The sequence below is a fragment of the Pan troglodytes genome, chromosome 2 (genome assembly GCF_028858775.2).
Source record: "Pan troglodytes isolate AG18354 chromosome 2, NHGRI_mPanTro3-v2.0_pri, whole genome shotgun sequence".
Taxonomy (NCBI): domain Eukaryota; kingdom Metazoa; phylum Chordata; class Mammalia; order Primates; family Hominidae; genus Pan; species Pan troglodytes.
In genome coordinates this window covers 47,547,691-47,565,080 of record NC_086015.1, presented here as the reverse complement: position 1 = coordinate 47,565,080, position 17,390 = coordinate 47,547,691, and the positions used below count along the sequence as shown (strand labels likewise).

Here is a 17,390-nt window from a genome sequence, read left to right as displayed (position 1 = left end):
CTGCTAGCTTTTGAATGTGTTTGCTCTTGCTTTTCTAGTTCTTTTAATTGTGATGTTAGGGTGTCAATTTTGGATCTTTCCTGCTTTCTCTTGTGGGCATTTAGTGCTATAAATTTCCCTCTACACACTGCTTTGAATGCGTCCCAGAGATTCTGGTATGTTGTGTTTTTGTTCTCATTGGTTTCAAAGAACATCTTTATTTCTGCCTTCATTTCGTTATGTACCCAGTAGTCATTCAGGAGCAGGTTGTTCAGTTTCCATGTAGTTGAGCGGTTTTGAGTGAGTTTCTTAATCCTGAGTTCTAGTTTGATTGCACTGTGGTCTGAGAGATAGTTTGTTATAATTTCTGTTCTTTTACATTTGCTGAGGAGTGCTTTACTTCCAACTATGTGGTCAATTTTGGAATAGGTGTGGTGTGGTGCTGATAAAAATGTATATTCTGTTGATATGGGGTGGAGAGTTCTGTAGATGTCTATTAGGTCCACTTGGTGCAGAGCTGAGTTCAATTCCTGGGTATCCTTGTTGACTTTCTGTCTCGTTGATCTGTCTAATGTTGACAGTGGGTTGTTAAAGTCTCCCATTATTAATGTGTGGGAGTCTAAGTCTCTTTGTAGGTCTCTAAGGATTTGCTTTATGAATCTTGGTGCTCCTGTATTGGGTGCATATATATTTAGGATAGTTAGCTGTTCTTGTTGAATTGATCCCTTTACCATTATGTAATGGCCTTCTTTGTCTCTTTTGATCTTTGTTGGTTTAAAGTCTGTTTTATCAGAGACTAGGATTGCAACCCCTGCCTTTTTTTGTTTTCCATTGGCTTGGTAGATCTTCCTCCATCCTTTTATTTTGAGTCTATGGGTGTCTCTGCACGTGAGATGGGTTTCCTGAATACAGCACACTGATGGGTCTTGACTCTTTATCCAATTTGCCAGTCTGTGTCTTTTAATTGGAGCATTTAGTCCATTTACATTTAAAGTTAATATTGTTATGTGTGAATTTGATCCTGTCATTATGATGTTAGCTGGTTAGTTTGCTCGTTAGTTGATGCAGTTTCTTCCTAGTCTCGATGGTCTTTACATTTTGGCATGATTTTGCAGTGGCTGGTACCGGTTGTTCCTTTCCATGTTTAGTGCTTCCTTCAGGAGCTCTTGTAAGGCAGGCCTGGTGGTGACAAAATCTCTCAGCATTTGCTTGTCTATAAAGTATTTTATTTCTCCTTCACTTATGAAGCTTAGTTTGGCTGGATATGAAATTCTGGGTTGAAAATTCTTTTCTTTAAGAATGTTGAATATTGGCCCCCACTCTCTTCTGGCTTGTAGGGTTTCTGCCGAGAGATCCGCTGTTAGTCTGATGGGCTTCCCTTTGAGGGTAACCCAACCTTTCTCTCTGGCTGCCCTTAACATTTTTTCCTTCATATCAACTTTGGTGAATCTGACAATTATGTGTCTTGGAGTTGCTCTTCTCGAGGAGTATCTCTGTGGCGTTCTCTGTATTTCCTGAATCTGAACGTTGGCCTGCCTTGCTAGATTGGGGAAGTTCTCCTGGATAATATCCTGCAGAGTGTTTTCCAACTTGGTTCCATTCTCCCCATCACTTTTAGGTACACCAATCAGACGTAGATTTGGTCTTTTCACATAGTCCCATATTTCTTGGAGGCTTTGCTCATTTCTTTTTATTCTTTTTTCTCTAAACTTCCCTTCTCGCTTCATTTCATTCATTTCATCTTCCATTGCTGATACCCTTTCTTCCAGTTGATCACATCAGCTCCTGAGGCTTCTGCATTCTTCACGTAGTTCTCGAGCCTTGGTTTTCAGCTCCATCAGCTCCTTTAAGCACTTCTCTGTATTGGTTATTCTAGTTATACATTCTTCTGAATTTTTTTCAAAGTTTTCAACTTCTTTGCCTTTGGTTTGAATGTCCTCCCGTAGCTCAGAGTAATTTGATCGTCTGAAGCCTTCTTCTCTCAGCTCATCAAAGTAATTCTCCATCCAGCTTTGTTCCGTTGCTGGTGAGGAACTGCGTTCCTTTGGAGGAGGAGAGGCGCTCTGCTTTTTAGAGTTTCCAGTTTTTCTGTTCAGGTTTTTCCCCATCTTTGTGGTTTTATCTACTTTTGGTCTTTGATGATGGTGATGTACAGATGGGTTTTTGGTGTGGATGTCCTTTCTGTTTGTTAGTTTTCCTTCTAACAGACAGGACCCTCAGCTGCAGGTCTGTTGGAATACCCTGCCGTGTGAGGTGTCAGTGTGCCCCTGCTGGGGGGTGCCTCCCAGTTAGGCTGCTCAGGGGTCAGGGGTCAGGGACCCACTTGAGGAGGCAGTCTGCCCATTCTCATATCTCCAGCTGCGTGCTGGGAGAACCACTGCTCTCTTCCAAGCTGTCAGACAGGGATATTTAAGTCTGCAGAGGTTACTGCTGTCTTTTTGTTTGTCTGTGCCCTGCCCCCAGAGGTGGAGTCTACAGAGGCAGGCAGACCACCTTCAGCTGTGGTGGGCTCCACCCAGTTCGAGCTTCCCAGCTGCTTTGTTTACCTAATCAAGCCTGGGCAATGGCGGGCGCCCCTCCCCCAGCCTCGCTGCCGCCTTGCGGTTTGATCTCAGACAGCTGTGCTAGCAATCAGCGAGACTCCGTGGGCGTAGGACCCTCCGAGCCAGGTGCAGGATATAATCTCGTGGTGCGCCATTTTTTAAGCCCGTCGGAAAAGCGCAGTATTCGGGTGGGAGTTGCCCGATTTTCCAGGTGCCGTCCGTCACCGCTTTCTTTGACTCAGAAAGGGAACTCCCTGACCCCTTGCGCTTCCCAAGTGAGGCAATGCCTCGCCCTGCTTCGGCTCGCACACGGTGCGCGCACCCACTGACCTGCGCCCACTGTCTGGCACTCCCTAGTGAGATGAACCCGGTACTTCAGATGGAAATGCGGAAATCACCCGTCTTTTGCGTCGCTCAGGCTGGGAGCTGTAGACTGGAGCTGTTCCTATTTGGCCATCTTGGCTCCTCCCTGCTCCCAGTACATTTTTAAATGCTACATTACAGTTGTAATGAAGTACTCTGAAGCAGTGTTTAACACTTATCTTTTTTTTTTTTTTTTTTTTTGGCAGTTCAACTTTCTCAATTGCTTTGCCTCACTCTTCTATATTGCCTTTGTCCTGAAAGATATGAAGCTTTTGCGTCAGGTAAGTAAAAATAACAGAAAAATACCAATTTTTTAGGTCATAGAGGTGGTTTTCTATCTTTAGATGCTGTAATTGCCTTCAAATTATTTTTACAAATAAAATGTTTTAAATTTTGTATGTTTTTAAGCCAAATTCTAAATAAAAAATTATTAGGAATTGCATTGTGTATTATGCTCAACTGAAATGAGTTGAACCTAACCAACCTGAAAAATTAAGTATAGGGCAGTAAAATCAATTATATAGTTCACCTCAAAGCTTGTAAGCAACTCTAACAGCAAAAATGTAGTATTCATTAACTGAACTGTTTTGTGTGCCTTGGATGGGGATGATTGGTGTAACCTTAGGTCTCGCAAATTTAATTTTTAAATTAATAAGTTGTTAAACTTTAGAGACCAGTGGATCCTATGCAGTGCTGTATCTTTTCTAAAGTGTCTGACATTTATTTTGGTGTGTTGTCATTTCTGGATCACATAATACCAATGAATAATAAATTAAGAACAAATTATTGATTTCTAAATTCTCCTTTTTATATTTGAACCAGTTATAAGTAAATGGCTGTTTTTTCCCAGTTTTAATATTCTGAGATTGTTGGTGAGCAGTCTCAAAGGCTAGACTCCACTTGTTAAAAATTATTTTTCAAAATAGAGAAAGTTTAAAGTAGTACATTTGGAATTGATGAGTTGGATGTACATGTCACAGTGGTCCCATGTAATAGTGTATTAGTTGGATGTGATTTCTCATTTCTTCTGCTTTAGAGAGTCTCCTTTACTTAGCAGAAGATAGGGGAATGGAGGAGGACCGCTTAAAAAAACAGTTGTAATACCAGCAAAGGTGGGGTGTGATGGAAACATTCATATCTATCTGAGAAAAGTGGAGATTGATACATCTCTGGAAACCAGCTCTCTTGATAGCTTTGCCAAGAAACTTAACTCATCCCTAGTAAATCTTCAGAGAGGAGAAAGATTCATGTACATAGATATCCAAGCACCAGCATTATAATAGCCAAAATTGGGAGTAATACTTAATTCAACAGCAGTGTACAGGCCAAGTAAAAAAGAATTTTTAATGATACGGGAAAATGCTCAAACATATTAAGTGAGAAAAGCAGTAAACAAAGTGTATCCATATAGGGTAATTATAGTTTTATTTTTATATATGATTGGAAAGAAATATCCCAAGAAGTAGCAGTGGTTTTGTCATGGTTGTGTAATTATGGGTGGCTCTTTTTTTCTATTTTTTTTTAATAATACATACATAGTTGTACATTTTTATGGGGTACATATGCTGTTTTGTTACATTCATAAAATGTGTAATGAAGGCCGGGCATAATGGCTCATACCTGTAATCCCAGCACTTTAGGAGGCTGAGGCAGGCAGATTGCTTGAGCCCAGGAGTTCAAGACCAACCTGGGCAATGTGGCAAAATCCTGTCTCTACCAAATATACAAAAAGTTAGCTGGGTGTGGTAGCACATGCCTGTAGTCTCAGCTACCTGGGAGACTGAGGTGGGAGGATCATCTGAGCCTGGGAGCTCCAGGCTGCAGTGAACTGTGATCACGCCACTGCACTGCAAAGTGAGACCGTGTCTCAAAAAAAAAAAATGTGTAATGATCAATCAAGGTATTTAGAGTATCTATCATCTCGAGTATTTATCATTTCTATATGTTGGGAGCATACAATACATTATTGTTAACCATAATCACCCTTCTCTGCTCTCATATGTTAGAACTTATTTCTTCTCTCTAATTGTATGTTTGTACCTCTCGATCAGCTTCTCTTTATCCTCCTCTCCCCAGCACACACCCACCCAGCCTCTGGTAACCGTCGCCCCACTCTATCTCTATGAGATCAACTTTTTTAGCTCCCAAGTGTGAGTGGGAGCCTGTGATATTTGTCTTTCTGTGCCCGGCTTATTTCACTTAACATAATGACCTCCAGTTCCATCCGTGTTGCTGCAATTGACAGAATTTGAGTCTTTTATGGCCAACTAGTATTCCATTGTGTATATATACCACATTTTCCTTATCTATTCATCTGTTGATAGACACTGAGGTTGATTCTGTTTCTTTATTGTTACAAATAGTGCTGCAGTAAACATGGGGGTGCAGGTGTCCGTTTGATATGCTCATTTCTTTTCCTTTGGATAAATACCCAGTAGTCAGAATGCTGGATTCTATGGTTGTTCTATTTTCAGTTTTTTTTTTTAGATGTCTCAAAAAAAAAAAAAAAAAACCTCTCGCCATACTCTTTTATATAATGTCTGTATTAATTTCCATTTCTACCAACAACAGTGTATAAGAGTTCCCTTTGTTGCACGTTCTTGTCAGCATCTGGATTTTTTGGGTCTTTTTAATAATAGCAATTCTATTTGGAGTAGGATGATATCTCATTGTGGCTTTGATTTGCATTTCCCTGATGATGAGTGGTGTTGAGTATTTTTTCATATACCTGTGGCTATGTAAATGTCTTCTTTAGAGAAATGTCTATTCATGTCTTTTGCCTACTTTAATGGGATTATTTGTATTTTTGCTATTGTTCGAGTTCCTTGTATATTCTGGTATTCTAGGTATTAGTTCCTTGTCAGATGAATAGTCTGCAGATCTTTTCTCCCATTCAACAGATTGTCTCTTCACTGTGTTGTTTCCTTTGCTGTGCAGAAACTTTTTTCTTTAATATAGTCACAGTTGTCTATTTTTGGTTTTGTTGCCTGTGCTTTTTAGGTCCTAGCCATAAAATGGTGGGACCTTTGCTTAGACCAATGTCCTGTAGTATTTCCCCTATGTTTTCTTCTAGTAGTTTTATAGTTTCGGGTCTTATGTTTAGATCTTTAATCCATTTTGAGTTGACTTTTGTTTGTGGTGATAGAGAGGGGTCTAGTTTCATTCTTCTGCATATAGATACCTGGTTTTCCCAGCACCATTTATTGAAGAGGGTGTTTTTTCTCCAATATACATTCTTCTTCTTTTTTTTTTTTTTAGATGGAGTCTCACTCTGTTGCCCAGGCTGGAGTGCAGTGGCACAACCTTGGCTCACTGCAGCCTCTACCTCCTAGGTTCAAGCGTTTCTTGTACCTCAGCCTCCCAAGTAGCTGGGATTACAGATGTGTGCCACCACGCCTGGCTAATTTTTGTATTTTTAGTAGAGATGGGGTTTCACCATGTTGGCCAGGCTGGTCTCAAACTTCTTTTTTTTTTTTTTTTTTTTTTGTTTGAGACGGAGCCTCATTCTGCCGCCCAGGCTGGAGTGCAGTGGCGCGATCTTGGCTTACTGCAAGCTCCGCCTCCCGGGTTCACGCCATTCTCCTGCCTCAGCTTCCTGAGTAGCTGGGACTACAGGCACGTGCCACCATGCCCGGCTAATTTTTTGTATTTTTAGTAGAGACAGGATTTCACCGTGTTAGCCAGGATGGTCTCGATCTCCTGACCTCGTGATCTGCCCGCCTCGGCCTCCCAAAGTGCTGGGATTACAGGTGTGAGCCACTGCGCCCAGCCTCAAACTTTCCATCTCAGGTGATCTGCCCGCCTTGGCCTCTCAAAGTACTGGGATTACAGGCATGAGCCACTGCACCCTACCTCAATATACATTCTTAGTGCCTTTATAGAAAATCAGTTGACTGTAAATATGTGGGTTAATTTTTTTTCTGTTTTATTTTTGTAGTGAGGGTATGTATTAGTGGTATAATTTAAATTCTTTAAAAAAGAATTTAGCCAAACTTTTTTTTTCCAGAGTTGGCAACATCATTTAGATTTATATGTTGCAGTCAGGATGAAATGTCGAAGAACACAATTGCAAGTTAATTCATTTTTGTAATGATTCTTTTTTTAAAGTTGTAGAATTGACAAATAATTGTACATATTCATGAAGTACTTGGTGATGTTTTAATACATAAAATGTATCGCAATCAGATCAGGGTAGTTAACATATCCATCCTCTCAAACATTTATTATTTCCTTGTGTTGGGACTGTTTAATTGACCAGTTTGTTTCTTATTATAACATTATTTGTATTATAATCTTATTTATCTTTTAATCTTGGTCTTTCATGTGAAAAACCATAAATTAGAAACACCATTCTAACACCTAGCTTTTCTAATACTAGTTTTTATAACACAATAGTATGCTATTTATTGAAGATTCCATATTATTTGTTGCATAATTGTATTTATGCTATAAATACTATAGTTTAATTTATATATAATTTATACAAATGCTATAGTTTTATTAAGCTGTATTCCCAAAATGTGATTTGTGTGCTTCTCTTTAGAGCTTGGCCACTCTTCTAATTACCTCCCAGATCCTCAACCAAATTATGGAATCTTTTCTTCCTTATTGGCTCCAAAGGAAGCATGGTGTGCGGGTGAAGAGGAAGGTGCAGGCTTTAAAGGCAGACATTGATGCTACATTATATGAACAAGTCATCCTGGAAAAAGAAATGGGAACTTATTTGGTAAGTTGGAATATTGCTGAATTAAACATTTACTGAGAGTGAATAATAGCCATGCACCGAGTTCAACAAATGTTATACATTCATGATCTCAGATGTGACTATTCTAGAAGTGCTTTCCAGTCAGTTTCCTCATCATGAACCACTTTAAAGTAAAAAGGATAGAACTTTGCATTGAAGCACTGCTGTCTGAAATCTAAAGTTACGCCTAATGACACCAAAGGGCGGATTTGGAGAATTACATGACTGCTTTGCTTTGCGGAGAGCAGGGTAGAATAGTTGCCCCAGAGATGACAGAACGGGAGAGATGGTCCCTGAAGAGGCAGCAGCATTGCTCGCTCTTGACACTTCAAACTCATGGAAAATGATGGCTGCACAAACAAAAGATTAGAGACTCATTGATGAACAATGGAATGCCAATCTGAAGATTGAATTTTAGTTTACATTAGTGCTATTGTATAAATATAAAACAGTTCCTTTAAGACAGAGACTTTCTGAATTATTTTTAGGAACCACAAGCAGATCATTAGAGATTTACACTTTTAATATTTGAAAGGTCTAGCTCATAAAATCTATGTGTTCAGGCAACTTTTATTGAGCTCTGACTACATTCACTGTTTCTATATTTCACATTTTTTTTAGGCCATTGTTTCTTAACATCCTGCACCTTCCTTGTTGCTACAGTATTCTTTCTGGTGAAATAGATCCTTCAGTGGGTCATTTACTGAGAGCCCATTATTGTGAAACTTTCATAGTCTTGTTTTTCGTCTTGAATGAGTTTATCTCCTGATTTTTGAGTGTCTTGACTGACTTTCATAATTTTTCTCATGTGCTTAGGAATTTGTATGTTCATGTTGAGTAGGACTTTGTCTTTTTCTCTCTGCTCACTTCTGCCTTATTTTTTGCAGTTGCCCCCACTGAGCCTCCAAGCCCCTCATCCAGAACCAGGTGTTTGTAGCCCAGAGCTCCCATCTTGTGGTGGTGATGAGGATTTTATAGATCTGGTCACAGAGCCAGTAGGTGGCATGCTGTTGACATAGCTGTAGTTACCAGGCAGCAGTTGTAGCTTTTTTAAAGCCTCCTTTGAAGGGCAGGGAGCATTGTCCCAACCCCTGGTTTTGCTCAGCAAGCCTGGCTCCAGTTACACTCCAGGGTAACTGGAGGGTGCTCTTGGTTCTCCTCCCCATAGGATACAGATCCTAGCCCCTTCTGTCATTGCTGTGTTTGAGGGAGATGATTCAAAGTATAAACACATAGTAAACTTTGAACAGTAACATTGTTTATATTTATATATGAAGCATAGAGAAAAGACACACACCTACTCTGTCTCACAGAGGAAGAATTAAAGAGAAGGAGCATGTGGGCAGAAGTGTGGAGCTGTCCTTTCTGGATTGGTTGAGTGCTAGCTTACTATGGGATAAAAGTTAAATTATGTCATTTTACTATGGGATAAAAGTTCCCATTATGTCAGGATCCTTTCCTTGCCTATGCTTGGGGGTGGTATTCTTGGCCACATTTCTTTTCCTTTTTTCACTGTCTTATAGAAACTGCACCAGCAGTCCGTCCCCTGTACTCTCATTCCATCCCCCCTCATCTTTGGAGGCCTTCTGTCACCAGCCATCACCTGGTACTCTTGTATCTACTTCTTCTCCTCCTAACTGCTCCACCAAGTCAGCAACTTGCCTATTTTGAACTAAGCAAACTCTTCACATCTTCTGCTGTTTTTGTCCTGTCTTTCCTTCCCCTCACAGTTTTCTGCAATAATTCTCCATATTGTTGTCTTTAGTTTCCTACTTCTCTTTCTATAACCAATTAGAATCTGCTTTCAGCTGTTCTTTTTCTCTGAAATTGTTTGGGCAAACAACATTATCTCCTGAAGTACCCAAAACACGATTCATAATCTTCTGAAGACGGGTTTCTCCTGCTTTGCCCCTGGCTCAGTGAATGGTTTTCAGTACAGTCCTCATCTGAGCAATTCTAATTTATCTAAGAACTGTATGCCAGTGATGTGACACTGCCAAAATCTCAGATCTTACCTCTTTTGACATTTCAAGGTATCTGACAAAACCTTTATGAAGGACGGTGAGGGAGGCATGGCTATTCCCATGTCAAAAATAAGCAAATGAAGCTCTATGTCATTAATTATTTGGTGACTAAATCAGAAAGAAGGTTCAAGACCTTGCCTTCCCAATTCAGAATCTTTCTGTTATACACCACAGGCTCTCTGATGTGAAGTAAAGGAAATAATATATTGATTTCTCTCTCAGGCTCTGAGTCTGTGACTGAACTCTAGGGTTTACAGTGCCACTCCTTTTTGGACCTGCAGGGTTCTGCGTGATCTGGCCATTTCCCACTCCTGATCTCTTACAGGTTTCGTTTTCACTGTCTCCACTGGAGTGATGTTGGATATTTGCCATTTCAGTTCTCTCCATGTATTTGGAGGCGGGGATACTTTTGGATCACATTTATTCTAGATGATTGTTTCCTATGCATGTATCCTTTCTTCTGGGTTCATTTTTCTCCTAATTGAAATCAATGAATTTAGAACTGTATTTTCTGTAAGCTCATCCTGACTGTTATATGTGAGTCTAAAATAATGTTGCCAAGCTTTGGGAAAAAGCAATTTGGCCGAAACTTTAAAAACATTACTATAAAAGTAATACTTTCTCACTCACTGTAGAAAACTTAGAAAATGCAGGATAGAGTCAATATATAAAAAGAAATTCTCTGTAATATTCCCACCCATGGTAATCCCCTGGGTCTTCTGATTGCTGTTCCACCAGCCCAGGACTAAGCTGTGTTGCTTCCTAGATCTTCACTGTCCTCTGCTGTCCTTTTCCTGTGAACTGCCCACTCATATCCAACTGCATAGCTGGGTGAGGCTGAATTTTCATAACGACTATTCCAAGTAGAACATCATATTGCTGCACAGTAAATGAACTGCCTTCTACTAAATGATACATTACAGAGGTTTGCCAGAAATGTAAAAAGTGCCAGTCTGCATTAACATTTTTTGAAATGTAATTATTTTTCAAAAGACGTTTATGTTAATATGTTATTATTTAAATGTATTAATGGAAGATCTTTAAAATTTCTCAGCTTTTTTTTTTTTTTTCTGGTGAGACAGGGTCTCACTTTGTCACACAGGTTGGAGGGCAGTGGTGGCAATAGTGGCTCACTGCAACCTCAACCTCCCAGGCTCAAGCGATCCTTCTACCTCAGCCTCCTGAGTAGCTGGGACTACAGGCATGTACCATCATGCCTGGCTTATTTTTGTATTTTTTGTAGAGATGGGCTCTCACTGTGTTGCCCAGGCTGGTCTTGAACTCCTGGATTTAAGCAGTTCTCCCACCTTGGCCTCCCAGAGTGTTGGGATGAGCCACCATGCCTGACCTAATTTCTCAGTTTTAATTAATAATATGGTAAGCATCAAAGCATCAACTAGATAAACTCACATAAACAAAACGTCTTTTTTTTTTTTTTTTTTTTTTTTTTGAGACAGAGTCTCGCTCTGTTGCCCAGGCTGGAGTGCAGTGGTGCGATCTTGGCTCACTGCAAGCTCCGCCTCCCAGGTTTATACCATTCTCCTGCCTCAGCCTCCCAAATAGCTGGGACTACAGGTGCCTGCCACCATGCCCGGCTAATTTTTTGTATTTTTGGTAGAGACAGGTTTTCACCATGTTAGCCAGGATGGTCTCAATCTCCTGACCTCGTGATCCACCCGCCTCGGCCTCCCAAAGTGCTGGAATTACAGGCGTGAGCCACTGCGCCTGGCCAAACAAAATGTCTTTAATGTCCTCAATAATTTTTAAGAGTTTAAGTCTCCTTAAGACCAAAAAAGCTTGAAAACTACAGCTCTAGAACAACCTCCTTGCCGTTTTTCAAGGAATTGGCTTTTGTAAATCTATTGTTTGATCTTATTTCTCATAAGATTTGAATGAAATGATTTTGGAAGTATACCACCATTGTACCCCATCAGGATGTGTTGACGTCTGGTTGCCCATTTTGTGGGGTCACCTTGTTTGATCATTCGGTTGGCTTGGTAAAAGGCAGATTGCACAGTGTTTTTTTTTTTCCTTCATTTTATAATGAATAAATTATCTGTGGGTCAATACTTTTGAAACTTTCCTTTTCCTTTTTATAAATAGTATCTCTTTAAAAATACAATTTCTAATTGTTTGTTGCTGGCATATGGGAATGCTGTTAATTTTTATATCTTTTACCCACAATTTTGCTGAACTCTCCTGTTATTTCCAAAACATTTTCTATAGATTTTGTTGGATTTTCTACATAGACAGTAATTTGAGCTATAAATAATGACCATTTTCTTTCTTCCTTCAGTTTTTACCCTTTTTATTATCTACTAGGCTTACTGGTATGTTCAATACAATTTGAATAGAAGTAATTATCACAGGAATCTTTATCTTATTTCTGATTTTTTTATCTTCTCACCATTGTGTGTTATGTTTGTTCCGTGTTTTTAGTAAATAACATTTTATCAGTTTAAAACTTCTCAGCTGAGTGTTGATAGCATGGTCGAACAAAAAGAGAGAATAGGGTAGATTGTGTCTTGGTTAATATATTCTTAGTGTGTGTATGTGTTTTCTTTGTTGAATTTTCATTTTTTTTCCTTCTTGCTGTTGGATTATGTCCTTGGTTTGCTAAATTTCTTGGCTCAAAAGCACTCAGAAGTGTAAAAGGTGCTGATACAATGTTAACGTGTAGCTATCATCACTCAGAATCACCCCGAGAGATGGAAACACAGAGTGTGGGGAAACACAGAGTGTGGAGCACGCTGCTGTGTTTGGAAAGGGCTCCCCTGGTGCTATACACTTATAACTCCAAGAAGGCCTTTGCATGATTTTCAGAGGCTTCCCAATAGCACACCTGAGAAAAACTGCCTGCACATCTCTGCATAGGCTTGATCTTTACAGCCTGAAACAGTGCAATTTTGAATGCTGAGCATAGGGTATCAGGATTTCTTAAGACTGAATGTGGTAAAAATGGCTTGATTGCTAAGATTTTTACTCTTTTCCCAACTCTTGATTTCTTCATCCTTCAGAGAAAGAGATTGATGCAATGTCACTGGGTATATTTAAGAACCATAATTAGATGCTGCAACGCAACATGAGAACATACCATCTAGAGCCAAATGCAACCAACCAAGTTATTTAGAAACTGCTCGCCCTTGAATCCCAAGCTGAGCATTTAACCTGCCAGTTCTGAGGTTTATGTGTTTAGTGGTACTTTCTGGTGAACCTCGAAAATAGCCAGTGAGACTCAGAATCGGTGGTTCATACTTGATTCAGATATCCAGAACATCTGGAAGAAGCACCTTTTGCCATTCCCAATACCCTATTGTTGTGTTTGAGATTTTCTATTTAGTAAAATATAAAATAAGAAAAACTGACTGGAAGTGGACTCTGACTTACACTAATACTGAGCCTAATATGCATATCTTAGTGAAAGACTGATTCAGAGATGCAATAATAATGTTTATTAATTTAAAAATATTAATGCTTATGATTGCTTTAAAATATTGTGATGAATACTTTTCTTAAACTGAAATTATTATTGCATGTGTGTGGGATGATCATGAAGCCTGAGGGTGTCAGAAGTTGGAGAAACACTGGTGTATGGTGGGGAAACTCTTTGAGGTTTTTTTGAATAGTTAGAGGCCACAGCTTTGATTAGTATTGCAAAAGGATATTCCTATTGTATGATATTAAAACAATGCATGCTTGTTTATATTTTCAGGGCACCTTTGATGATTACTTGGAGTTATTCCTGCAGTTTGGTTATGTGAGCCTTTTCTCCTGTGTTTACCCATTAGCAGCTGCCTTTGCTGTGTTAAATAACTTCACTGAAGTAAATTCAGATGCCTTAAAAATGTGCAGGGTCTTCAAACGTCCATTCTCAGAACCTTCAGCCAATATTGGTGTGTGGCAGGTAATTGTTTGAGAAAAAAATTATTCCTTTAAAAAATAAAAATACAAGGTGTTATGACAGGGAAAAAAAATTAAAAAGTAAGCCCTACAGAGAGATTTAGGAAAACTGAATTTGTTTGTTTTGCTACAAACTAGCTGTGTGGCCTTGGATAACCATTAACTTTGTCTAGCTTCACTTTTCTTGTTTTTAAAATTGGGGGTTAGGGGAGATAAATATAATTTCTAAGACCCCTTTTAGATGTGAAACTCTGACAATCTTCTGGGAAAGTAGCCAGCTAAGACTTCATCTCAGCCAGTATTAATGAGACCCTCTCTGCTACAGTGTCAGTGGAAGCCACATGGGGAGCCTAGACTTCTGCTCCTATCTGGCAGTAATGAGACTCCTTTTTTAGTTTTTGCTAGTCTAGTTTTCTAGTCCTGGGGTGGTCTCAGAGGAAGCCTAGTGGAATATAAGGAGTTTCACCACAACCCTGCACAGTGGAGGCCACATGGGAACATATATGAGGCACCTGTCCTTCTCTCCCTGAAGGAAGAATCAGTAGAGGTCTAGTGGGAAGCCAGAGCACCCATCCTTGCCCAGCAATAATGAGGAATCCCCGCTGGATGCCAGTGGTTTCTACATGGGGAACCTGGACTTCTACCTCTACCTGGTAGTAATAAGGCGTTATCCCCTCTTCCCTTGCTGGAATGGTGTCAGAGAAATCAACTAAAACAGAAGATTTAAATGAGATATAGAATCTTATCTCTCCTAACATGTCCAGGTTTCTATTTAAAAAATCACTGATCAGACCGGGTATGGTGGCTCACACCTGTAATCCCAGCACTTTGGGAGGTTGAGGCAGGTGGATTACCTGAGGTCAGGAGTTCGAGACCAGCCTGGCCAACATGGTGAAACCCCATCTCTACTAAAAATACAAAAATTAGCCAGGCATGCTGCTGGGCGCCTGTAATCCCAGCTACTCAGGAGGCTGAGGCAGAAGAATCACTTGAAGCCGAGAGGCAGAGATTGCAGTGAGCTGAGACCATATCATTACACTCCAGCCTGGGTGACAGAGCAACACTCCATCTCAAAAAAAGAAAAAAAAAAAAAGAAAAATCACTCATCATAGAAAGAACCAGGAAGAAATCAAGCTTAATGAGAAAAGACAGTCAGCAGATGCCACTACCAAGATGACACAGGTTAGAAATATTGGACAGAGATTTTAAAACAGCCTTATATAAAAGTTTCAATGAGTAATTATGACCATATCTGAAACAAATGAAAAAACAGAATTAGGATGTCTCAGCAAAGAGATGGAAGATATAAAAGAGAATCACATTGATATTTTAGAAGTGACAAATACCATAATTGAAATAAAAAGCTCACTGAATGAGTGCAACAGCAGAATGGAAGGGATAGAGGAAAGAATCAGAAACTGGAAAATAGAATAAAAGAAATTATCAGCTGGGTGCTGTGGCTCACGCCTGTAATCCCAGCACTTTGGGAGGCCAAGGCAGGCAGATCACGAGGTCAGGAGTTCGAGACCAGCCTGGCCAACATGGTGAAACCCCATCTCTACTAAAAATACAAAAAATTAGCTGGGCGTGGTGGTGGGCACTTATAATCCCAGCTACTTGGGAGGCTGAGGCAGGAGAATCACTTGAACCTGGGAGGCAGAGGTTGAAGTGAGCTGGATTGCGCCACTGCACTCCAGCCCGAGCAACAGTGTGAGACTCCATCTCAAAAAAAAAAAAAAAAAAAAAGAGAAATTATCCAGTCTGAACAACAGAGAGAAAATATTCTGTAAGCACAAACATAACCTCAGGGACCTGTGTGGGTATAAAAAAGAGCTAACATTCATGTCACTGGAGTTACAGAAGGAGAGAAGAAAGAGGGAGGGGCCCAAAAAGTACTTGAATAAATAACGGCTAAGAACTTTTTAAATGTGGCAAGAGACCCAAAACTGCAGATTCAAGAAGCATTGTGAACCCCAAACAAGATAAACCAAAGAAATCCTTGCCAACACACATCGTAAACACTTGAAAGCTAAAGACAGCATTTCAAGAGCATCAGAAGAGAAATAACATCTTACCTATAGGGGGAAAACAATTAGAATGACAGGCAATTTCTTATTGGAAGCTATGGAGGCCAGAAGAAAGTGGCAAAATATTTTTCAGGTCCTTAAAGTATTGTCAATATAGAATCCTGGCTGGGTGCAGCGGCTCATGCCTGTAATCCCAGCACTTTGGGAGGCTGAGGCAGGTGGATCACCTGAGGTCAGAAGTTTGAGACTAGCCTGACCAACATGGTGAAACCCCATCTCTACCAAAAATACAAAAATTAGCTGGGTGTGGTTGTGGGTGCCCGTAATCCCAGCTACTTGAGAGGCTGAGGCAGGAGAATTGCTTGAACCTGGGAGGCAGGGGTTGCAGTGTGCTGAGATTGCGCCATTCCACTCCAGCCTGGGTGACAAGAGCAAAGCTCCATCTCAAAAAGAAAATAGTGTGTGTATATATATAAAATACACACATTTACATACATACATACATATATATATATATATCCAGAGATAATATTTTTCAGAAATGAAGGAAAAAGCAAGACACTTTCAGATGCAGGCGAACTAAGAGAATTTGTTGCCAGTACACCTATCCTAAGAGAATAGCTATAGGAAGTTCTCTTAACTAAGGAATTATGAAAGAAGAAATCTGGGAACCTGTAGAAGAAAAAACATGGTAACCAAAAATATTAGTAAACAAAATGGACTTTTCTTCTCTTATTGAGTTTTCTATGTTATGTTTGATGGTTGAAGCAAAACTTATAATACTGTCCAATGATTCTAAATATGTAGAAAAAAATTTTTTTTATTTTTTTATTTTTTGTAGGCATGGGCTCCCACTATGTTGACCAGGTTGGCCTCAAATGATCCTACCACCTTGGCCTTCCAAAGTGCTAGGATTACAGGCATGAGCCACTACACCCAACCTATGTAGACAAGATACACTGTCTGATTCTTTTCCCTATATCAAGACAAGTATATTATAAATAGCAGATGGTAGAGGGAGGTAAGGTTTCTGTGCTTCACTCAAACTGATAAATGATGACACAAGTAGAATGTGATAAGTTACGGATATATAATACCTAGAGCAACCACTAAAAACATTACACAAAAGATATACTCAGGAACATTATAGATAAACCAAAATGGAATTCTGAAAAATGTTCAAGTAAACCACAGTAAGACAGGAAAAAGAAAGCAGAGAAATGAAAAACAGGGAACAAACAGAAGACAAGGAAATGACCAGCCGTACATCCTAACATATCAATAACTACATTACCTGTAAATGGTCAAACAACAATTAAAGACAGAGATTGGGAGAGTGGATTAAAACACATGACTGAAGTATATGCTGTCTCTAAGAATCTCAAGTCAAATATGATTTAGGTAGGTTTAAAGTAAAAGAATAGAAAAAGATATATATGGAAATATTAATCAAAAGAAAGAAGGAATGACTATATTAGTATCAGATAAAATAGACATCTGTGCAAAAATTGCCAGAGAGGACCATTCTATGATGATAAAAGTGTCAAATTACCAGGAAGACATAGCAATCTTAAATGTATATGTGATTTTGGAATATGCAAACAAATCTATATTGACAAAAAGCAGATCATATTTTGTTTGGACCCAGGTGTAAAGAGAGGGCTGAATTGCAAGGTCATGAGGAATCTTTTGGGGGAAATGGAAATGTCCTGTGTCTTGTTTGTGGTGGTGGTGGTTTCACAGGTAAATACACCTATCAAAAGGTAATGAAGTATATACCTTAAATGCATGCAGTTTATTGTATGTAAAT

The 17,390-nt window shown here is 39.5% G+C and overlaps 1 protein-coding gene across 33 annotated transcripts in view; it reads left to right on the top strand.

The window, feature by feature from the left end:
• ANO10 (anoctamin 10) overlaps positions 1-17,390 on the top strand; it is a 325,787-nt gene that overhangs the window by 123,053 nt on the left and 185,344 nt on the right. For 26 of the 33 annotated variants that reach the window (XR_010155571.1, XM_009445306.4, XM_024355436.3 and 23 more), the window contains 3 exons: positions 3,092-3,166; positions 7,429-7,611; positions 13,366-13,557. Coding sequence is in view for 32 of the 33 variants with exons in the window: in XM_009445306.4 (XP_009443581.1) it covers positions 3,092-3,166; positions 7,429-7,611; positions 13,366-13,557 (450 nt within the window). In the remaining variant the exon portion in view is untranslated. Of the gene's footprint in view, positions 1-3,091; positions 3,167-7,428; positions 7,612-13,365; positions 13,558-17,206; positions 17,324-17,390 lie in introns of all 33 variants that reach the window. The other 7 variants (XM_054680607.2, XM_063806726.1, XM_054680609.2 and 4 more) reach the window with 2 other exon arrangements.